The sequence below is a fragment of the Tetrao urogallus genome, assembly GCF_951394365.1.
Source record: "Tetrao urogallus genome assembly, chromosome: 16".
Lineage (NCBI taxonomy): Eukaryota > Metazoa > Chordata > Aves > Galliformes > Phasianidae > Tetrao > Tetrao urogallus.
In genome coordinates, this window is record NC_136829.1 from 10,787,727 (window position 1) to 10,810,538 (window position 22,812).

Sequence of the window (22,812 nt, forward strand, 5' to 3'; positions counted from 1 at the left end):
CGAATGCCCAGTGAATCTGGACAGCTGCAGCAGGCGAGTGCTTGTGCCTGAGAAACCAAAACGTCTGGGTTTTTTTTTAAGCTAACTGAAAAGAAAGAAAACCTTCATTGTAAAGGGCCTGGGGGACTCCATAGGTATAATCCTCATACCTTATGTCACAAAAGGGGCAACTGGAATCATTTAGCTCCTCTTTAGAAGATACTGCACCACAGACCCCAAGTGTTGGAAATACGGATAAAAAAAGGCAAAGCTGAAGTGAAATGGTTTGGATCCTAATTCCAAGTCTGTATAATTCCACTGGAATTACTCCTAATTTAATAACAGTGTAAAAATGCCACATTGAAGCCCAATGTTCAGAGCTTCCCAGGCGCAAGATAATTTTCTTCTATGAATTATGTGAGTGCCCTGCAGGGTTCAATGTCAGGTATGTTTAATTAGGGATTTTTCTGATCACATAGGAAGTGTGTTGAGATTTGCTTAATGCACAGGTAGAAGTAGATAGGAATGACTTCATTTTTTTTCTCACCACGTTAAACGTTACGTACATCTGTCAGTCTGTGTCACACACACACACCCAGGCAATTTCCCTATGACCCCACCATTCTGTAGGTGATTTGCTCCAGATGAATTGTGGAATACGTAGTAGTGAAATCAGATACTCTTCCCCAGTAAAAGTAATCTTATCTAATCTACTCCATGTGGTTTCACAGGTACTAAGTCACTATTTAGGTGCTATTCTGAGCAGAAGGGCATTTCTCTCCTTCCATTTCTGGTGGGAAAGGAGAAGGGCTTCTATGCCTGTTCTCTTCCTTTTGGGTTTACTTCCAAGAGAACTGGAAAACTCTGTGACAGTTCTTTGCTCCCTGCTCAGGGTCAAGCCAAATGCTCTGCTTGGTGTAACAGCTGGGTTCACCCCCAGAGAGACCAAAGGCCAAAATTTCCCTCGACCTAATTTGGAAGTGGGTCCTCGGCAAGCAGGGTGGGCAGGTGCTGTGCAGATGGAGCTTGGGCTAATAAACATCAGGGGGTTATCTGGGGCAGTTTCTGAAAAATAGAGCTTTGCACTTGATGAGGTAAACGAGTCTGCAATTCAGAAGAAAACCCATCCAAACAGCAAACTTAACCATCTTCTCTAGAAGGAAACTTGGTCCCATCTTATGCTCTGCTCATAGCTCCTAGGCCTCGGAGCTGCAGATTGGCTCCCTTTATAAAAGAACTGTAATGAGCTAACTACCACAGTCACCATGCTAATTGGTTGTATACACAGGCATAATATAACTTTGATTACCAAAACATTTTCTGTTATCCAAAATGGGATCACGACGTGCGTATCTATTAATTACTGCCAATTTTTTCTTTATCAGAAACCTCAATTATTCAAACAGATTCACTGTCTTTCATTACCAAATTAATAGTTTAAAGAAAAAAAAAAAAACTTTCGGTCAGGTTTTTCCAGAGATCTGAGCTTCTACCCACGTACAGTTATGAGCTGATTGCAGATACAGCTGCAGTGCTTTTGACCCAGGCTTTGTGGGGTTGCACTGGAGAAGGGGAACCAGTGGTGGAACTGCTCAGAAGCAGAGCTGGGTTGGGCAGCCCCATCCCACTGCCTCTGCCAAAAACAGCACCCAAACAGCGATGGACAAATGGACTTTAAGCCATTCCCCAAGCTTTGCTGTAAGAGCACACTGAAAATACACAGGGTTAGGAAATGCATTTGGCAGAGACAAATCTCATGAACGAAGCAGTCACTGACAGCTCTCAGTGGTGTCTGCTGGCTCCGCTCGCGCAGTTTGCTTGCCTTTACCTTTGGGCTCCAGTCCGTTGGAGTTGAAATGCATCCTCTTCTGGCACTCTGTGCAGCTCATCAGGAACCTGGTCACAGCTTCTCTTGGGAGAAAAGCATAGGTCTCTGCGATCTGGGAAAATAAGGAAAGGGTTGTATGTGCTGGGAGGGAAAGCCTGAGGGCTGGGACACAGCACGAGCACTGCCCTCTTAGCCTGAATCCCAGAACACAGCTGTACAAAGCTCCTGAGCACCGTAACACAGCAGCATGCTGCTCCTGAACCCCATCTGTGGACTTTTTATGCAGCCCCTCCTGCCCAGAAACTCCTTCCTGCTCTGCTTGGGCTCTGAGCAGAGAGAAGTCATGGTTGTGTAAGGACTGACTGAGAAAGTTAGGGCTTTCCAGCTCTGTTTCACTAATTACCATTGCACTGCTAACCTGAAGAATGCATTAATCTTTTGGAAGGGCAGGTCACTTTTTCCCACAACGACAATCAATTACTGTTCATAACACTTTGCACTTTTGTGACATATTTTACCTAGGGAATCAAAAACATTTTTACAAATAGTAATGAATAAAGTCCTAAACCTTTGTGGGAAAACTATGGGAAACAGCTGAGGATGCATTTTTAAAATTGGATCCCTGAACACTGTATCCAGACCTCAGCACCCACAGAAGGCACCTGGAGGTCAGGAGCCCTCTGTTCCAAGCAGTCCCCATTAGCAGCAACTTCACAGCATTTATAAAGACCAAGCCTAGATTATTTTCAGAAGGGAGGATGTGATTTTAACGTAAAGATTTCTGTAAGGCCATAAGAGACCACAAAATCATGGGTGCCCCACCTGTACAGCAAAGTCAGGGAACCTATCCCAGGTTCTCCTGCAGCTCAGCAGCCAGTGCTTTGCCTATAAAACAACTTCCAGCATGATATCTGGTCTTAATTGAAAGACATTAAGAGGGTGGGGAGTCCACCTCTTACTTTGGGGCTGGCTCCTACGGTTAATCACCCATCGCATTTGGTCTGAAGGCCCTGTCCCAGCACAGCAGTTCCCAAACCAGGGCCGTGACCCCAACAGGGGTCACAGCACTTACAAGTGGGGTCATAAAGCAGACAGAAATCCAATTGTTTGGGCCTCTCCTCGGGCAGCGAGCCTGGCAGAAGCGGGGCTTCCAATGGGAAACAGCACAGCAGGGCAGAGCAGGGACGTCCCGGCCCCCTCCTCTGGCCCATAGGCACCATCCTCCCACCTATTTCATAACAAAATCAAAAACGCACACATTCCAAGCATTTTTTCTACCTCACGGGAAGGGGTGACGTTTAAGCTTTCTTGAAAAAACGAAGGGAAAAAAAAAACCTTGTGGAAGCAGTGCAGCCTGGGCAGGGCGGGGGGCTTGGCTGAAGCAGCAGAGCCCTGAGGCCCAGCAGAAAGAGGCGTCCACCTCCGCTGAGCGGCAGCAGAGCCCAGCCTTTGGCGCACACGTAAATGCCGTGCGGGTGGAAAGTTCAGGCAGGGACCTCGTCCCAGCAGCCAAATGGAGGATGCAGTGCTTGGTCCTCATGGGATTCTCCTGCCTAGATACAGCCCTATCCAGCTCTGCTGTGACTGCAGGGATGCCCGGCTCTGCCGCTGCCTCTGTGAGGTATTTATCAGCGCTCCAGCACTCGGAGCACCCGCAGAAATGCTGACATTGAAGGGCCTGAATATTGCTGCTGGCAAATGCGGCGCGGTGGCTGCCCCTCCGCCTCGAGCAGGGCTGTGCCTGCGTCCCTGCCTGCTCTGCTCCAGCAGAGCCCCAGCTCCCGCTGCAAACGTTCAGCTAATTTTAGTGATACAGTTGTTATTTCTCAGCTGATTTGATGCTCTGCAGAGCAGACAGCTTCCCTGATGAGTTATCTCCCATCCAAACTCCCTTTCTGATTGCCTCCCTCCGGAGGTCAGGGACAAGGGCAAACTCTCCAGTGCCTCTCTAATCACAAATGGAGGGCAGCAGGGAGGCAGGAGGGGCCGGCAGGATGTGGCCACGCAGTGCACGGCCCCTGGGTGCCTTGCTGTGCTGCGGGAGGAGCTCAGCTGGGAGGGAGGGCGAGAGGGAAGCGTGCTGAGCAGGATGCAGCCTGCTCCCAGGGCACGGCTTTGTGCTTCTGAGAGATGAAGCAAAGGGATCAGGGAAGGGTCGGTGTGGTCTGCAGGGCACAAAGCACTGTGCAGTGACAGCAGAGGGGACCCGCAGGGTGGGGGCTGCACAGCCAATGTCACGTGCAGGACCAATGGGACACGACAGCCCCCAGCCCTGCACTGAGCCTTGCACAGCCCCAGGGTGAGCACACAGCAAAGCAGCTCCCTAAAAGGAGGCACGTAGCAGGCGTGAGCTGTGCCAGCCACATGTCTCCAAGCGACCCAAGTCCTAGGCTGCAGGATTTGTGAGAGCAGCTTGGATTTGGACCGTGAATTCAAGATCTTCTTGCACCAGAAGAGCCCAAATATTTGCATCGAAGGGCTGTGCAGAGTCAGGAGAAACGGCAAGCTCCCTGGAGAAGCACACTTCAAGCAGAATTATGCCTGACCTAACTAGAGTGGTTTCAGGATGGATAGATCTGGTTTTCAGCACCGGGGAGCACCTGAGCAGACCCAACTCGGGAGCTGCCTCCATTTTGCAGAGCGGGGAGCCAAGGGCAATGCTGTGGTGCAGCACAGGGCTGGGCTCCAGCCGAGCCCCAGGGCCCTTCCCTGGCTGCTGCTGCCCCAAGGCCCTGGGGACAGCGGATGGCACAGGGGAGGCAGATGGCACAGAGCAGCGGGGGGGGGGGGGGAGGGGGTCTGGGTAAACATCCCCTCACATCAGCAACACTGAGCATTTCTTTTTTTTTTTTCCCTTTTCCCCCAGACATGTACAGTTGCCTTTGTATAATTCATTTGGTCTTTCCTCCTCCAGCAGCCGTGCTGCTGCTGCGGCCCCGTTTCCCGTCTCCCTGGCGCAGCTGCTGTGCCTTTAAGCAGCCCCTTTCTCACGCCTCCTCGTGCAGGCGAGCGGCCCCACTGCCTCCGGCCTCCCCTGTGAGCAGCAGTGGTCCCCTGTGCCCGTCCCCCCACAGAGGGAGTCTCACCGCTCGGTAGGTTTTCTTCTGCCCAGCATGTTTGGGTGCTTTGCCCGGCTCCGTCGAACTCTCCACATGCATGGAGTAAATGATGTCAAAGAAATCTTCCACCACAGCCACGCGTTTCAGAGAGATGCCCTCGGGCTCCGACAGTCCATCTGCCCCCTACAACAGTGCAGGCAAGTCGAGTTAGTGTCAGCGGTGGGTGACAGGGGTGACGAGATGGGCCCGGGGCTAACGCGATGGCGGGGGCAGAGCTGCAGCATGCTGGCCCCGAGCTGCCGCGGGCGCAGGGGAAGGGGGGGGGGTGAGAGCTCCGGGAGGAGGATGCTGTGGTCAGGGCAGTGGCTGCTGCTGCTGCTCTGCTGCTCACGCTGCCAGGGAAATTGGGCCAGGAATAAAAACAAGAGAAGGGTCCAGAATCACAACATCCAGAGTCACAACCAAGCGAGAAATGTAATTTTCGTAATTTTGCTAGGCTGGGAATAGGCAGGGGAAGCTCTTTGGGCCCGCAGGGTGCTAAACCACCTCGGGAACCCCTGGAATGCGCGTGCTATGAGTAGGGTTGAAGGCAGTCCCCTTGAACACCACCAATAAGCGGGACAAGATTGCACCGCGATGCCAGGATGCGGCCCCGAAGGGAACGAGGCAGCATCGCCCTCCTTCCCCGCGCTGACCTTCCCGCGGCACCCTCCCTCCCTCGCCCACGCGGAGCAGCTGAGCGCTGGCAGCGGCAGCACAGCTCTTTGTGTCAGGATGTGCCGGGGAGCAGGAGGCTGCATGCAGCTCAGCGTGGCGACAGACTGGTGGGAGTGGGAAGCGCGGAGCAGCGCTGCTCCAAGCTGGCTGCAAGGAGCAGAACGAGCTCGCATAGCAGGGGGGCTGTGGGGCTGCCCGGGCGCTCCCAGCACAAAGCACAGCACCAGGGGAGGGTTCTGGAAGCTGCTCAGGCTGCGCCATGAAAAACGCCAGCAAAGGATATATATAAAGATATATTATACACACATTCCTACAAATATGCCCATATACAACGCACCCCTTTGAGGCTTGCTTTCTGAAAATAAGCGCACAGATGCAGCCCAGTTTGTACACAGCAGGCTGGTGAACGGCAATCTGCACTTATAGGGCTGAGCCCCTCTCCTATGAAGACAGACTGAGGAAGCTGGGAGTGTTCAAACTGGAGAAGGCTCCGAGGAGTCCTCACTGCAGCCTTCCAGTACTTGAACGGAGCTTATAAACAGGAGGGAGACTGACCTTGCATGGGCAGATAGTGACAGGACAAGGGGGGATGGCTTTAAACAAAAAGAGGGGAGATTTAGGTCACGTGTGAAGGGGAAATTCTTTACTCGGAGGGCAGCAAAGCACTGGCACAGGCTGCTCAGAGAAGTGTGGGTGCCCATCCCTGGAGGTGCCCAAGGCCATGGATGGGCCATGAGCAGCCTGATCTGATAGGGGAGGAAGGAGAGGGGCAGCCAGTCCACAGCAGAGGGTGAGGCAGAGGGGCTTTGGGGTCCCTTCCAACCCAACCCACTCTATGATTCCATGATCTAAATGACCTGCAAACAATCTATTTCATGTGCATTTACATCTGTGCATGCAGGCAGAGGTCTGCGTGCAGAGGAAATATCCCACCTCTCAGCCTTTATTGTTTTGTTGTTGCTTTTGGTGGATGGGTTTTACATTCCCACACAGCCTACAGACTGAATAAATGCTGTTAAGTCTCCAGTCATTGGAATCTTAAAAAAACCCAATCCTTCAGAGCAACGGCCCCTGCTGAGGACTCCCACAAACTGGGAAGTAGCCTGTCGGTCAGCTCCTCACCCCAACTGCAGAGCAGAGCACTCATGCATGGCATGATGTATGGGAACTGTTGATCACAGCCTGAACCTCTGATTGACCACCTGAGGCAAGCAATGAGTCAGCTGGAGGAACACAGGTGAAGGCAATTCACCTGTGCTACCGGAAGGGATGGAGCCTGGCTGCACCTCTCCAAGATCCTATGTAAGTGCTGACTGCCACTGAGGAAGGAGCTCTTTTTGGAGATTGCTCCTTGTGGAGTTTGCTGTGAGCCTACGACACTGGTGAGCATTTCCATCTATTTTGATGATCTTTCCGTTGCACTAATCTTAATAAGTCTAACCTCTGTATACCTACTGACTGTACCCATGACCACAGGGGTTCTCCTCCACAACCCAACCACTGCCTTCCCCTGGGTGCCCCAACTGAGCCTTATATAAAGGTGGCTGCAACAAAGAGAATATTGAGAGCGAACACAAGGGGCACGGCGCAGGGCTGACGTGGCGGGGGTCGGGGAACTTTGCCTGAGGGAGGGTTTCTGAGGAATAGATCTAATTTCTTCTGTCACTATTCAGGGAGTTTCACTTTAATCCAGGGCATGGGTACTCCCTTGCCAAGGAGGAGCAGGCATTAGGAGCCTTCCTACTGACCAATAATCCTCAGAGCAGGGTTGAAATGAGGATAATTAGAGAAATGGGACAAAGGAAACTGCACCGGGGAAAAAAGGACAGGCAGACAAAACAAGCAGAGCCCTCAAAACTGAGGTTGCAACCAACTGCACATGCTAACCACTGTTTCCGGGGCCACCTGACCAACAGAGAGCCTCACCCCTGCAGGGCTGGTGGTTGCCTGTTTCCTCCTGGGTTTTACAACGCCTGCAGCTAAGGGCTCCACGTCCCCTCATCATGCTCTCTGTGATGCTTATTCAGTTCTGGGAAGCAGGTGAGGTGTGAGCATCAAATCCACTGGATATCAGAAGCCATATCGAGTTGGTGATTCTAGGATTACCAAGGTTCATCAGTGGCAATATAACCAAATGTTGACTCAGGCTTTAAGAGGACACATGTGCTATGTGTTACCTCTCCAAGGGCCTGTGCCCATCTCTTTCTTCCTTCCACACCAGCACTGCTCATGAGAATTCAAGGCATGAGTCACAGCCCGTAGTATCTCAGAACGGCTTAAAAGCCATTAGGTTTAAAAAGCAATAAAAATCATTTGGGATGAAGGCGGATGAGAACACGGGATGTTTTTGCCCCCTTCTGGTGTTGGGGCTATACTGGAAACTGCCTGCCCCCAAAGTGCGTAAAAGACTCAGGAGCAGAACTCAGCCTGGAGACGCAGCAGTGCCAGCAGGAGCCTGGCAGAGCAGCCCTTCGCACCTCCTGGCTCCCTGCATCCGCCCTGAGCTGCCCTCCAGCCCCCCTCCCACCTTCCTGTCCCCGTCTCCTGCAGACCTTGCTCCTTCCCCTCTCCCCACCTCCATCGCTCCCTAACCCTCCTCACCCCTTTCTCCCACGTTTCCCACCGGCCCTCTGCTCCCCGCAGCCCTTTGTTTCCCTCTGGTTTCGTTTCCTCGCTCGCCCCCGTTTCACACTTCACATCTGCTTTACCCCCATCCAGCGGCCTTCCTCAGCCCCCGCATCTCGTCCCCGCCCCAGCACCCTGCAGCTCATCGCCGAGCTCCGCTCCCCGCGCACACCGAGGCCATTCGGTTCTCCTCCCCGCACCTTTGTTCTCCGCTCGCCGCCCTGCCCTCTCGCCCCCGTCCCCCGTGACCCAACCGCTCGGGCGCGGCCGTCCCCTTCTCTCCCTCCCTCCCTTCTCGGCGCTCCGCCGGGGCCGCCCCGGAGCGCCCAGGCCGGGCCCGGCGGTGCCATCTGCCGCGGCGGCGATGAGGAAGGGCCGCTCCCCCCCGCCCGGCCCGGGCTGAGGCCCCGGCGGCGGCAGGTAGCGGCGTCGCCATGGCAACCGGCGGGGCCGCGCACTGCCGGCGGTAATCCGCTCCCCCGGGCCGGGCCGGGCGGCTCCGCCTCGCGGCGGGAAGGCGGCGGCCGGCGGGGGCGGCCGCGGGGAGCTCGCGGCCCGGCCCGCATCGGGCCCCGCGGGTCGGCCGGCAGCCCCCGTTCGTCCTACGGGCCCTCGGGTTCCGTTCCTCAGCCGGAGGGAGCGGGGCCGAAGGGCGAACGCCGCGTGCGGCGGGGCGGCAGGCCGAGGGCCGGCAGATCTGCCACCTGATCTGCGCTGACCCCCCGTCCGCCCTGCGCGAAACCGGAGCCGGCCTGCCTCGTGTGCCCTGCCGAGCCGGCCGACCCGACGGCCCTTCCCCGCTCGGTTCTGGGACGGGTTCGTCCTGAGCGAGGCAGGGGTGCGGCTCCCCGGCCGTCATTGCTGTTGGACGTGGTGTACGGGCCCGAAAGGAGCTCAGGAGGGGCCCCGCCTCCACTCGGGGCAATCCCTGCCCCCATGCAGGGCGCTGAGCCCCGCTTCACCGCTCCCCAGGAAAGCGGTGGCTGTTCTCAGCGGGGTCACACGAGGGCCGTGGGGGTGCAGGAGAGGGAGCGGGGTAGGAGGGAGCTGCTTCCCCATCTGCTGTGCTCAGCGGCAGATAACGGCTCCAGCGCACGGGGCTGATAGCAGCCGAACTGAGCTTCCTGCGAGCAGAAAGCCACTTCCTGGCACTGCACGGCCTGGTAATGGCTGAGCTCCGCGTGCTGTCCGTGCAGCAGACCCTCTGCCCCTTCCTGCTCATGTGAAAATGCTCATCTGGGACACAGCATCTCCCGCTGCACGGCACAGCCTCTCTCAGCACGTTAAGCTCTCATTTCCCATGGCTATCTGAGGACGCTGTCACGCTCATCCCCGGGGACACCCGCATGACATGGCTGCACCGAGCCAACTCCCCCCCCCCCCCCGGGTCACATTCACACAGTCAGGACAAGGGGCAGCACCGGCCCCTCTGTGTGCTACGCTGCAGGTTGGGACCAGGCTCCCATCTGCCATCAGCAGCCCCCAGCTGCCCGTGACAGTTCCCTCTGCTGTGCTGCCAAATACCTGCATGGAGATTTGCAAGCTCGGTGTTGTGCCTTTCTAATTTCCTGTCAGTTGTGTTTTGTTCTAGGGAAATCTTTTCATTCTTCTCCTAAAAAATGATCAGTTGCGAGGAAAAAGCGGTGGGTACTTACAGAGGACAAAAGTGGTAACACACAGCAAGCGAGGCTCTGCTGCACATCAGAACAATCCCTTTCAGAGCCCTGAAGGATGCAGCTCGTGCCATCCATGCACACAGGTGCTGTGAGCCCACTGCTGCACAGCCCTCAGCACCGAGTCGGACGCTTCACCCCAATATGGACCCTTACAACTTTTGATCAAGAAACAGTTCTTGGTGGTTCTCATCTCTGAGAAGTCAGCCCTTGATTGGCTTCTATATTTAGGTTTCTCCAGGGCTTTAGGAAGTTCACTCCTCATGGTATTTAGGTGTAGGATGAAAGCAGCTTTTGCGGGGGATATGTTAAACCACAGCAGGCTCCCTCGGCTAATGCTGCAAGGGAGGAAGGGCTCCTTTCCTAGAGCTTCCCTCTTCCTCCTGTCCCTCGTAAGGTGCGTGCCTCAGGCACAGGCCCTGGGGAAATGCTCAGCCAGGGAAAGCATCAGTTGCACTACTAATAATAAACAGAACCCATTGGGGGAGTATGGCAAATCTCCCTCTTCAGGATTTTGCTCCTTTTTCTCCTGGAAAGATTTTTCTGACTATTTTTTCCTGCACAGATCGGATGGGAAAACAGAAGAAAAGCAGTAGCTAAACTGCTGGTAATGTTTCTCTATGTTACGCACTTGCACAGCACGTTGTACCAAGCAGATGTGTAGCAGTCCCCTCCCTGCAGCACAACCAGCCCAGCGGATCCCCACACAGCCCAGGAGGGGCAATTCCTGTGGGAGAGTCCCAGGGCAGATGGAGGAGTGCTCCCTGGGCTCCATGCTTCCTCCGGCCAAGCCCTGCAGAGCAGCATGCCCAGCGCCCACTGCCAGCCTAGCACTGCTGCCCTGCATTGTTCCTCTAAGCAGCATGGCACACAATACTTTTTCTTCCCAAGGTAAATACTTCCTTGTCAGGGGGAGCCGAGCGCATTATTTTTAGATGGCAAACAAAGCTGAGGTGTGTGCCTTTCACTGGGGACAGTGGCCTCGCAGAGCAAGCTGCTCCTCCAGCAGCCACAGCTGAGCCGTCTCTGTGAGCTCTTTGCTCTGACCTCAGCTTATTTCTCTGCCAGCTCCCAGGGCTCTGCATGAAAACGCAGCTGCCTGGGAGGGGCGAGCCTGGAAACGGCAGCGGGGAGGGCCCAGGTGGGGTGCAGGATCTGTGGGTGCCGAGGTGCTGCCGGTGGGGTGCAGCGGGTGCAAGGGAGCAGAGGACGCTTTGTTGGATGCAGGGCAACGGAGCTGCAGCCTGGAATCTGAAAACCTGAAACATTGTACCAGGTGGGGGATGGCACGCTGCTGGGCCCCCGCAGCCCCACAGCCTGGTGCAGCCTGGCATGGCTCAGCACGGCCTGATGCAGCCTGCAGAGGGGTGATGGGGTGCGAGAGCCATCAGCCTCGAGGGAACAAAGCGCAGGGTGCCCAGAGCAGGGCTGGGCTCTGCTTCCATTCCATTGGGCTGGGTGAGGATCGGGGCAGCCCTGTGACACAACGCCCAGCACTGCCGCGCAGGTGGCACCGACACTGCGGTCCAGTGGCTGCTGTCATGCTGCAGTGGTTTTGACTGTTTTGAATTAAGCAGAGTTTGTGTGAGTTTGGGACTTTTTTTTTTTAATATACATCGATCTGTAACAATTGCTTAATGTCATTTGGATCTGTTTTACGTGGTTTGGGGAGGTGTGCTGGGGGATGGGGAGAAACTGCGTTTGTAGTTAGAAGAACATATAAAACAGCATTGGAAGAGCACATTAAGTAGCATTCCGAAACAAATCTACAGATATATACTGAAAATTACGTATTGAATATTGAGATAATACTGAAATACATTGCTGCAACACTAAGAACATGCTTCAAGGTGGCTCTTCCCTACAGCAGTTCATCGCTGCAAACAACCTTCCCAGCGCTGTGGCAGGAATCTAACAAAGATCACAACCAAAGTAAAACCTTTCAGATGGAGAGGAACAGGCAAGGTCACCCTTTACAGTAAGGTCACCCCTTGTTCCAACTGGGAACAGACTGAGCAGCACTGGGGCAGCCACACAGCATCCTCGTACCTGCATTAGGACATGGCTATGTCAAAATGGAACTCCGTGGGAGGAGGCAGAGCGCAGCAGTGCTCGTCAGGGCAAGCAAAATTATGTAAAGTGAGTTACAAATGATGCTACAGCAAATCAAGGTCAGGCCAGGCTGGGGCCAAGCCCCAGATGATGGTGTCCTGGTGTCAGCTCATTGTTCCTAGTGATGCAGAGGACATGGGCCACCCTAAGAACATGCTGACAGCTTGGCAATGTGGGGGGGCTCAGCCCCTCCTCCAAAATCTGGGCCTCCTCACCAGATAAGGGCACTGAGGACCTAAGCATGCTGTGCCTTTCTTCTGTCTCCACCCCAAAAGCAGTGCCAAGCCACAGCAATCACACTGGACTCCATCACCACCTTTAGTGATGCTGAACAAAACAAAACACGCAGCACCCACCCCCAGTGACAGCAGGCTCCTGACGTTGTCACCATACTTATTTACTCTGGGACCAGAAAAGGTGGCCATCCTGCACAGGGGCTGGGAGGGAAAGGTGACTGAACTCTGCCCAATGTCTGCACTTGGGAAAACCCCCTCTGAATGTGGCTTCTTTCCACCACAGCCACACACGGCAGACCCCAGCTCCTCCAGGAATTCCCAAGTAACCTGGGCCAACCCAATAGATTTTTTTGAGCTCTCGGCCAATGCTATACATAGGGAAGCCAAAGTTGAGCATGCTGCTCAGTGCTGGCTGCTCTGTGATGGCAAAGCTAATCAGAGGGCCCCTCTCTTGGGTCGGATGCAGTCCAGCAGCATCCCATCACATCTGGTCCAGCAGCCACAGCACTGCAGGTCAGGGACATGGGTAAATCCACACAGCCACACAGCTGGGCTCCCACGGCTGCCTGCGAGCCTCTGTCTTGCAGCAGGGATGCTGCTGGGGAGTAGAAGAAAGGGAGGGCAAACCAAATAGGGCAGGGGAGGCAGACAATTAATGCAACCTGCCCTCCGCGTGAGGACTAAATTGGCAGCTGACAGGTTATAATCTGTGCAAGCGAGATCTTCACAGGAGAGGCGAAGGCTCCATTGGGGGCCAATTGGATGGTTAATTAGGAGAACAAAGCAAAGGATTTGCGAAAATGTTTATGAAACAGTGTTTTGCAAGGAAGCCTCTGAGAAATGCTCACCGGTGAGGAGATGGTTTTGGTTAGGAGGGGGAAACACAAGGGTGAAATAGCAGAAGCAAGCACTGAGACAAAAAACAGCAGTGCGAATGTCCCTGAGAGGGACAGGGGATTCCCAAGCGTGGTGCAATGGGGAAGGACCCTGTGACACCTCATTTTTCTAGAGATACACGGGCCGTGTTCTCCTCTTCCTGCCAGCCCGGTCCCCACCCCACGACCAAAAGGCAGGACAGCACAGAGCAGCCTCCGCAGGCAGCCAATGGGCGAGCCGCTCGTCTTGTAGAGACAGGGCACGAGGAAAGCAATTAAACCGAAGCTTTGATTAGGACTCACAGATGACTGCTTGTGTTAGAAATGCCTGCGCTTCTCTAAGCATCTCGGCTGTGGTGAGAGCAGGCCGGGTCCCCCATCCCCTGCTTGGTGCTGCTGCTGCTGCCACAGGAGCGTGACTGATGCTCTCTGTCCCACACACAGCTCCAGAGCTCAGAGGTAGGAGCCAGTTGCTAAGAGACAGGACTGTACTTTCCAGCCCACATCCAGACCTTTGTCACCAGCTCAAGGGCTTTCTGCTGGATCACAGCTCTTGGCGCAGGTGAGCTGGTGCAGGCAGACCTCCTCCTCCTGCTGCTGCACTGAGCTGCCAGCACCCCAACCGGGAATGGGCACGGCACGGCCGACACAGGGACCAGCTGCCCTGGCTGGGTGCTGCCAGACCCCCCCTAAAGCCCTGCTGCAAATGGACACCAGCACTCGCAGCAGCACCAAAACCCAGAAGAGCTCATGAGCCCCAGATGAGTGGATGACCCAGAGTTTGCTTTTAGATTACTCATCATTCAAATGCAAGCCAAACAAGGAGTTCCTACGTTTTTTTGTTTTGTTTTCCTTTTTTGGGGTAGTGGCTGTTGGTTGGAATTTACTCTTTAGCCCAGAGTCGCCACATTTAGCAAACAGAACACCCAACCTGCCCCATCCTTCCCATTGTAACCTCTCTCACAGCAAGGAGAGGGTTTGAGATTGGAGAAGAATTGCGTCCTGGGCTGCCAAGCTGAAACAGAACAAGGGCGAAGGGAAAATCATTTACACAGCATCTCTGGTACAGGCCCTGTATCGCTCTGGTACAACATAACCAGCCTGTCCTAACTTCTAATGGCTGCTGCCTTAATCTGAGACGTGCAGGAGAGAAACGACTGCTCCAAACCTCGGCTATTACTGCCTGCTCCCATATACACGCACATACATTCTGCAGCTTTTTCTTCTCAAATAAATTGCTCCTCTTTGGCACCAGCCATAACAGTGGAAGTCAGCAGCATTCCAACAAAGACAGCAGTTCTGGCCCACAGGTACCTCCCAGCCACAATCAGCTAATTAGATGAGACACTGAAACTCAGCAGCGACTTTGGCCCATCTTGGTCCAGTTGTTCAGAGGTGGGCACAGCTAATATAAGATTAGGGGAAGATCGTTGCTAATTTGCTTTGAAGGAAGATTCTATGATTCTATGAAGATAAATTAGTGCCTATTGCTCTGTCCCAGCAATGCAGACAAGGGCTGGGGGAATGGATGCACCCGTGATGCTCCATGGTTCTCTGTGTCCTCCCCACCATTTGTTCTGTCCACGGAGTTTATACACTGCACACATGCTGTATCTTGCTGCTGCCATCACAGAATCACAGAATGGCCAGGGTTGGAAGGGACCTCAAGGATCATGAATCTCCAAACCTCCTGCCACATGCAGGGCCACCAACTTCCCCATTTAATACCAGACCAGGCTGCCCAGGGCTCCATCCAGTCTGGCCTTGAACACCTCCAGGGATGGGGCATCCACAACCTCTCTGGGCAGCTGTTTCAACACCTCACTGCTCTCTCTGTGACATCCTAAATCTTCCCTCCCTCAACTTAAAACCATTTCCCCTTGCTGCTGCCATCAGTGCTGAGCTCCTGGTTAAAGCAAGGCCCCAAGTGCCTGCATGCCTCTGCCATTTGCAGGGATGGGATATAACCTGAAGAACCCCAGCAGCTTCTCACTGGGCCTGGCTTCCCTGCCCTTCCATTTAAGCACCATTTTTAACAAGGTCTTACAGAGCTGTGCTTCATTTGTTTCTTTTTTTCTCTTCTCCAGTGATATGAGTGGTTCATTGAGAAAATATCAGGGATCCTCCTGGAGCTCAGCTACTCTCAGCTCAGCAATGCCACAGTGCGTCTGGAATCACGGAGATTGCACAGCACAGAGGATGGAGAGAGATTATTCTTTTAGGAACTGTTCATTCAGGCCTGTGGGAGAGGCTGGGGCCATCCAGCACAGAATGCAGGACTGTCAGCAGCATCACCCTCAGCACCAGCAGTCTTTGGCAGTAAAATCTGCTGCCAGCACCGTGCAAACATGGGGGCTGAAGATGGAAGCAATACTGTGGCAGGAGACTTCCTCTGGGTTCGGTTACAGGACCACACACCCAGCAGCACTGTGCTGCTCTCCTAAGGGTACATCTGAATGTCAGCCTGCCATCGGCCCAGCTCCCTGCAAAGCCAGTGCTGCCCTGCACGGGGGGGCTCTGTCACAGCAGGTGAAGGCTCTGCGTGCTCTAAGTAAGGCTGTGCCAGAGAAGTAAGAGACTATTTCGCAGATAATGCCCTTAGGCCCATTTGCCTTGTCTGAGGCTCTTCTGAACAGCCTTAATTTTTTTTTTTTTTTATCATGTGAAGTCCACAGAAGGTCTAAGTGGTTATTCACAATAGTGAAAACCTTCTGTTGGCTCACGTTCTTGGAAGTCATAGCCGTGCAGCTTTGGGGGGCACTGAATATGAGCACTGAAGTGTACTTGCACCAGGAAAAACATAGCCTCTATTAACTGCTGGAGCAGCATCTTTATAGCATGCCCAGCTTCTCAGCTCGAGCTTTCTGCCACTGTGCTGTGCTGTCCCGAGGCCGAGCACTGCAGCTTTCAGCATCATGGCTTTTGCACGCTCCAGCAGCACAGCATCCCTGTCTCTGGGAACTAAAACGTACTTGGGGATGTGCTGCAGTGGGTGAGCTGGTGTCCCATGTGATGCTCTTCCTGCTGCCAGTGAAAGGCCTGCATCCATTTTGCTTTTTGGTCTCATTCTGTTCTCTACAGCGCTCTTCTCTGCTACAGTACCTCCCCACGGATGGATTTCACCGGGTGCAATTGTGAAATGATTTCCAACACCTGGTTCTGGGGGAGCCAGCATAGGTGAAACGCGCCGGTACAACAATAGCAACCCACCCTCACAAATGTCATCGGCCTTTTATTAATGCCTAAAAGAACTCCAGAACCTCGTGCCAGCTCTGCAGGGGACAGACAGCGAGCAGGAAAGCAACATCAAATTGCAGGCAGTGCTGCAGAGCCTACCCAATCCCCAAGCTCTGCACAATACCCTGTGGGTCAGTCTGATGCGAGGCTTCCTTGCACCTCTCCCCACGGCCCCTCTCACGCCCAGCCTGCACCATGGGCTGCCATGCCAGCACAGGGCACGGGAAGGGCAGCACTGATGGAGAGAAGGGCATGACCCCTCCTGCAGCCGGGCTGGGGTCTGGGACTGGCCCTGCCCTGCTTCACACTGAGCTCCAGTGCTGCTGAAGGGCTGCCTGCCCCTTGTCGCACTGCCTGAGTGATGCTAAATGCTTCAGACAGGAGGGACAAGAGATTATAAGGAACTGCATTTTAGCACCTTGTCATGAGCAAATTCTCCCAGTTCTCAGCAAAGCTGGGTTGAGGGGAGCCCCCACCGAGCAACGGGGCAGGCAGATAACGGGGTGCATTGCACCTCAGCTCTCGCCACGCAGCGAGGGAACGGCAGCCTTGGGCACTTTGGGACAGCCATTGTTCACGCCGCAGCAGCACACAGCACACAAAGCTGCCCTCCTCAGCACAGCCTCAGTGCCCGGACCTGCAGGCAGCGCCCAGCCCGAGCTGAGCTGTCACACAGCCACGTCCCACACCGCCGCACCTCAGCCGTGCGGGGCTTTTTTAATTGTGTGTGTTAAATACCCAGCATCTTTGGGACGTTCATCTGGGAAAAAGAAATCCGAACAGCCTCTGTGCCAGACATCCGTCCGCACTGCTGCTCCTATTCCCAGTGCATTCTTTGAGAAGACCACCATCTGCTCCGGCCACCACCTAAGGCAGATGCCCCCTTCTCAGCGCACAGTCACAGCTCTCAAGCCACCCAAATCTGATTAGGCCTGTTCTGATGAGAGGCCTGGAGGAGGGCAAGGGAAAGTTCCTCGGGAGAGAAAATAATAACCACGCGGTAATGATGTTTTCGCTACAGATGCGCTGAAAATACACAAACCAGCTCGAGATGCATAAACCAAAAGGTGCTGCTCTCCCTGGTTGCTGCGGGGCTTATTATTTTCATTTTTGCCTTTTTTTTTCTTTTTTTCCCCTCCTCTCTAAGGAGCCGCCCCAGCCCTGTTGGGGGCCTGCCCTTATCCCCACCGCTGCACGTTGTGCTCCTCAGCACCTCTCCTCCAGCTCTGGCTGTGGCACCTCGGAGCTCCTGGAGCAGCCCAAAGGTGCCCCCACCCACACTGCTCCCAGCCAGGGTATTTCTGCTCAGCCCTTCCATCGTGGGACGGACCTGCAGGACGCAGGAGAACAGGCACGGGACGGGCGGTATCAGGTTGCTGCACGGCCAGGAGAAAGCACGCAGCACACCAGCCCAGGAGTATTTGGGAAAAGCAGCAGAATGGCATGAAAGCAGAGAACGCACTTTGCTGTTGAGCAAAAAGCTCAAATTATTTGACTGCATGCATGAAAGAAATGAAATCCACCCACAACACCAACCCAAAGCACTGAAGACCAGGAGAGCACCGAATTATCAGCAGCCGAAAAAAATCCCTATTAAGTTATCTCTCCATTGGAGAGCCACTCCAGGCAAAACCAAAACCCAGCAAGCGCATCCATCCGAAACCAACGTGGGATTCCCTGCAGAGAGCAGCACTGGGGGTGTGGGGGGAGGAGGGGAGGGAGGAGAGAGGAGAGGAGAGGAGAGGAGAGGAGAGGAGAGGAGAGGAGAGGAGAGGAGAGGAGAGGAGAGGAGAGGAGAGGAGAGGAGAGGAGAGGAGAGGAGAGGAGAGGAGAGGAGAGGAGAGGAGAGGAGAGGAGAGGAGAGGAGAGGAGAGGAGAGGAGAGGAGAGGAGAGGAGAGGAGAGGAGAGGAGAGGAGAGGAGAGGAGAGGAGAGGAGAGGAGAGGAGAGGAGAGGAGAGGAGAGGCAGCAACCAACCCCATCCCCAGTGCTGGAGGATTTGGGGGGAGCGCTGACAGCTCCTCCCTGCAGCCCGTGAGCAGCTCCGCACGGCACTGCCGGTCCCAGCTCGGGGCAGGTACAGCACACAGGCTGCAGGAAAGACAGATATCTTTGCCCTTTGGAAATAAATCCAGCCGTCCCTCCCGGGCATGCCTGCTTTTTGTTGGCAGGCTGTACGGAGCCTGGGTGTAGCTCCTATCTGTAGCCTGCAGGGACTGTGGCGGGGGAGATGTGGGGGGCCTGGACGCGCTCCTGGCTGAAACTTCATCTGTGCGGGAGCCCTTTGGGAATAAGCAGGCTGGCAGCGGGCTGGTGGAGCTCCTGACCCTAAGGACTCCGCCACGGACAAAGGGGAGGGGATGTCTGGCCGGTGGTGAGGCTGGGGGAGCCCGGCGGCGGCCTCCGGGGTGCCATGACTCTGCAGCATTTGGATGGTGTGGGATGGAGCGGACGGAGAGGTGGGGGGAACCCTGGGGAAGCACAGGATGTGAGGATGGGGTTCGGCTCTCGGCGGTGCTCGGCAGAGGAGAGCTGAGAGAACGGCTCAAAAAAAAAAAAAAAAATCGCCAAGAATTTTTTGGGGGCATGGAATGGGGGAGGGGGGCTGCAAGGGGAGAAAGAAAGGAGCCTCTGAGCACCACGAAGGGAAAAGGAGAAATAATGACCCTTCCCCCTCCCCCCAATAATAAGGCAGACCAGATGGGAGGTAAATAGTGCGTTTAGAAGCATTTGCCACAGATGGGCTGCCCTCAATGGAAGCATCCTCCAGCCACATCAATGCTGGAGTCTGTGTGTGCACAGAAAACACTGCACCCTTTAGAGCAGCGGCAGCAGCAGCAGCAGCAGCAGCGGGGAGAGGAGGGGAGGGACAGGAAAAAAAAAAAAAAAAAAAAAAAAAAAAATTCTCTCCCGGAGTCCTTCTGTGCCCGGCGGCCCGGAGCAGCCCCGGCCGTAGCTGCGGGCCGGTCCCAGCGGGGGCGGCGGGGCCGGGGCGCTCCCGTGCGCGCGGGGCCGGGGGGCCGCGAAAGTTGCGCGTTTCCCTCCGCGCCGGGGAGCCGAGGGGAGCGCTCGGGACGGGAACAATGGGGCGGCGGCGGGGCAGCCCCGAGCGCGGCGGGGCGGGGGGCAGAGGGCGGCCCGGTGCGCCCCGAGCCCGGCGGGGCGCCGAACAATGAGGCTCCGGCGGGGGAGTTTCCCGGGACGGGCGGGCGCGGGGAGGGGGGAGGCAGCCCTGATCCGGGCTCTGCCGCTCCCGCACCCCCCGGGGCAACGGCCGCAGCGGCCGCGCGGGGCGGGCAACGCCGCGGGACGGCGGGGCCGGGCGAGCCGCAGCGGGCCGGGATCGCTTCGCTCCGCGGCGGCGGGGCGGGCAGGGCGCGGCAGAAGCGGACGAGGAGCGGGGGAGGGTGGAAGGGGGGGGAAAGAGGTTGCCGGCGCCCCCTCCCCGCCGCCGCTCTGCCCTTGACTGCAAACCTGTCTCCGGCCGTGGGGCGGATGGGAAATGCAGGGCGAACGTGATCGGACAGGGTGAGGGGGGGTGGGGGGCGGGGGGGGGGCGGCGGGAGCCCGCAGCGGGCGGCGGCGGCGCGGTCCCCCCCGCCCCCCCGCGGGGGCAGGTGCACGGCGGCGGCGGGCGCGGGGCACCGCCGCCCTCCCCCCCTCCTTTCCTCCCTCCGATCCCCTCCCGTCCCCTCCCGCCGCTGCCGCCGCCCGCTCGGGGATGGAGGCTGCGCCGGATGGGACGGGGGCGGGGGTGCGAGGCTCCGGGCGGGCGCCGCTCGCCATCCGCATCCCGACGGGGTCGGGGCGCGGGGGCGCGGCGGCTGCCCCGGGGCCGCCGCCCGGAGCCCCGGGGGCTGCGGGAGCGGCCGGGCCCCGCGTCGCGCCCCGCATGGGGCATGCGCGCTCCCGGCGGCGCGGCGGGGCTGGGCCGCCCGGTGCTGACGGGACGGGGCCGGCGCGGCGCGGGCGGGGGCCCCGGGGGTGCCCGCCCGGTGTACCCCCCCCACCCTTTCCCTTCCCCGCCCGCACCCCCGGGGAGGACAGACAGACACGGACAGGCAGACAGACAGACACAGACCCCCGGGCACGGAGCGCACTAACCGTTCCCGTTTTCACCGGCACATAAACCACCACTTGACCCATCTTCGTCGCCTCCCTGGTGCCGTTTCCCAGGCGGAAGCCCTTGGACCGGACCCAGAACTGGAACTTGCCTTTCTCCCCCCCGCCGGAGCCGCTGCCGGAGCCGGATCCCCCCTGCAGCACCTCGGCGATGCGCTGGTACTTGCTCCGGGTCACCGTCTTGGTTTTGGCCGAGTCCCCATAGGTGCGCAGGCACCAGTCCCGGAACTGCCGCCCCAGCTCGCTGTCCCCGGGGCGGCTCCCCCGCAGCAGCAGCGGCGGTTTCGGCATCGCCCGGTGGCGGCGGCGGCGGCGGCGGCGGCGGCCCCGCGCCCTGTCCCGGCGCGGCGTGCGGTGTGCGGCGGGCGCTGTGCGCTGCGCGCTGCGCGGCGGAGCCGGGGAGGCGCGTCGAGCCCCGGCGCAGCGCGGCCCGGGACGGACTGCGGGGGCGATGCCCGGGAGGGGCCGCGGCGGGGGAGCTCCGGGGCTCGGACGGCGACCCGGGAGCCGGGCGGAGGGAGGCACCGGCGGCGCCAACAGCAGCAGCAGCCGCTCCTGTCACAGGATCACAGGCGGCTCCGGCTCGTCCCCCTCCCTCCCTCCGCCCGCCCGCCCGCCCGTCCCTGCCTCCTCCGCCCCCTCCGGCCGCCTCCTCCTCTCAGCGGGATCCCACCTGTTAGAGCGGCCGCGCCGCCGCCGCCGCCGCCGCCGCCGGGCCCCCTCCCTCCCACGGGCCGGCCCGGAGCCGCGGTGCCCCACTGCCCTCCGCCCGGCCCGGAGCCGCGCTCTCCTCCCCTCCCCTTCTCTCCCCTCCCCGCCCGCCCGGCCTCGTGCTCCCCGCGGTCGGCCCGGAGCCGCGGGCACGCGCTGCGCTCCCGGCCCTCTCGCCCTCGCGCTCGCCCACCCCCGGCGCTGCCCCGCGCTGCCCCCCGGCCCGGCCCGGCCGCGGCGGGACGCCGGACCCAGGGGGCGCCCGGGGGCCGGGCCGGGGGGCGGCCGAGGCCGGCGGAGGCGGCGCGGCGGGGCCGGCGGCGGGGGCGCTCGGGGGCCGGCCCGGGGGCGCGGGGCCAGGTGTCGGCCCCAGACAAAGGGCCGGGGCCGGCTGCGGCGCGGCGGGGCGCGGGCGCACGTGTGCGGCGGGGCCGCGGGCCGGGCGCGGCGGGGCCGGGCGGGCCGGCGGAGGCGGGCACCTGCCGAGCCGCAGAGCCGGGGAGGAGCCGCGGGGCAGCGGCAGCCGCAGGTCCGCCGCCCGCCGGAGCGGCCTGGCGCTGCCCGCGGGGGACGAGGCGGGGACCGCCCCGCGTCGCAGGTCCCGGGCCGGGCTGAGCGGGGCGCTCGGAGCGAGGCACCGCCGCTCCCGGGACGGGCGCGCCTCTGTCAGCCTCGGGGCTGGAGACAAAGACCGGAGCCCGGCCCCGCGCGGGGGTGGCACGGGGCTCCGGGGCCGCGCTCCGCTCCGCCGCGGCCGGGGCGGCCCCGCGCTCGTCCGCGCTGCGCCGCACGCACCGGCCCGGCCGGTCTCCGCGGCGGGATGGTCCCGGCGCTGCCCCGCGGCGACCCCGGCCCCGCACGGCGGCTCCGTCCCTGCCCGCTTCTTTCCCCCCTGGGTTCTCTGGTGGTGGCAGCCTCCGCCAGCACCGGGGGTAAACGGGATGCGCCGAACCCGGTGATTTCTCACTCGGTGCACGCGTGGGCCGTGTTTCTCGTGGTGCCGTGTGCCCGCTCCGTGTCTGCCCGTCCGTGCCACGCCTGTGTGCCGTGCCAGTATGCGGCAGTGGCACGCTCCTGCCCCGTGCCAGTAGAAGTACGGGTGAGCGGAGGAGGTGGAAGCAAGATGTGAGCCTGGAGAAGGGAGCTGACGTGGGCACGGAGGTGCAGGCGGGGGCACTTGGCTGCCTGCTGCCCTCACCCCACTCCCTTAACCCGTCCGACACATCCCCGAGGTGACAGTTGGGTTTGCCTCGCTGGAGGCGGCGCGGTGACAGCAAGGTGCCGTCTGTCACACGGAAGCACTGAAATTAATGATTGAAACGTGCCGCTGTGAATCGCATTGAGCCTTTCTACCCCGTTAGGTCTCTGGTCGGCTCTGAGCCGTTTCCCGGTGCCGCCATCCAGGTAGTGCAGAGCCCGGAGTGACACCGATGGAGTGGGACAGGGGGAGTGCAGGAAGTCCCAGTTTGGGATTTTCTATCCGAAGGCACACAGCACAGGGTGCCTCGAGGAACTTGCTCACACGCTGCAGTATTTTTGCTGACCACTAAAAATAAGATGGACATCCTTTAAAGCCTCGGTCAGCCGTGGAAGCACGGCTTTCTCAGGGGACAGCTGCAAGGAGCAGTTGGGGAAGGGT

The 22,812-nt window shown here is 58.2% G+C and overlaps 1 protein-coding gene across 1 annotated transcript in view; it reads right to left on the reverse strand.

Annotated features, from left to right (window-relative positions):
* NOL4L (nucleolar protein 4 like) overlaps positions 1-20,753 on the reverse strand; it is a gene marked incomplete at both ends in the record, with an annotated part of 46,913 nt that extends 26,160 nt beyond the window's left edge. Inside the window, 3 exons of the mRNA XM_079543568.1 lie at positions 1,808-1,919; positions 4,894-5,049; positions 20,445-20,753. Of these exons, the coding sequence (XP_079399694.1) occupies positions 1,808-1,919; positions 4,894-5,049; positions 20,445-20,753 (577 nt within the window). The remainder of the gene's footprint in view (positions 1-1,807; positions 1,920-4,893; positions 5,050-20,444) is intronic.
* Between the last annotated feature and the right edge of the window lie 2,059 nt (positions 20,754-22,812).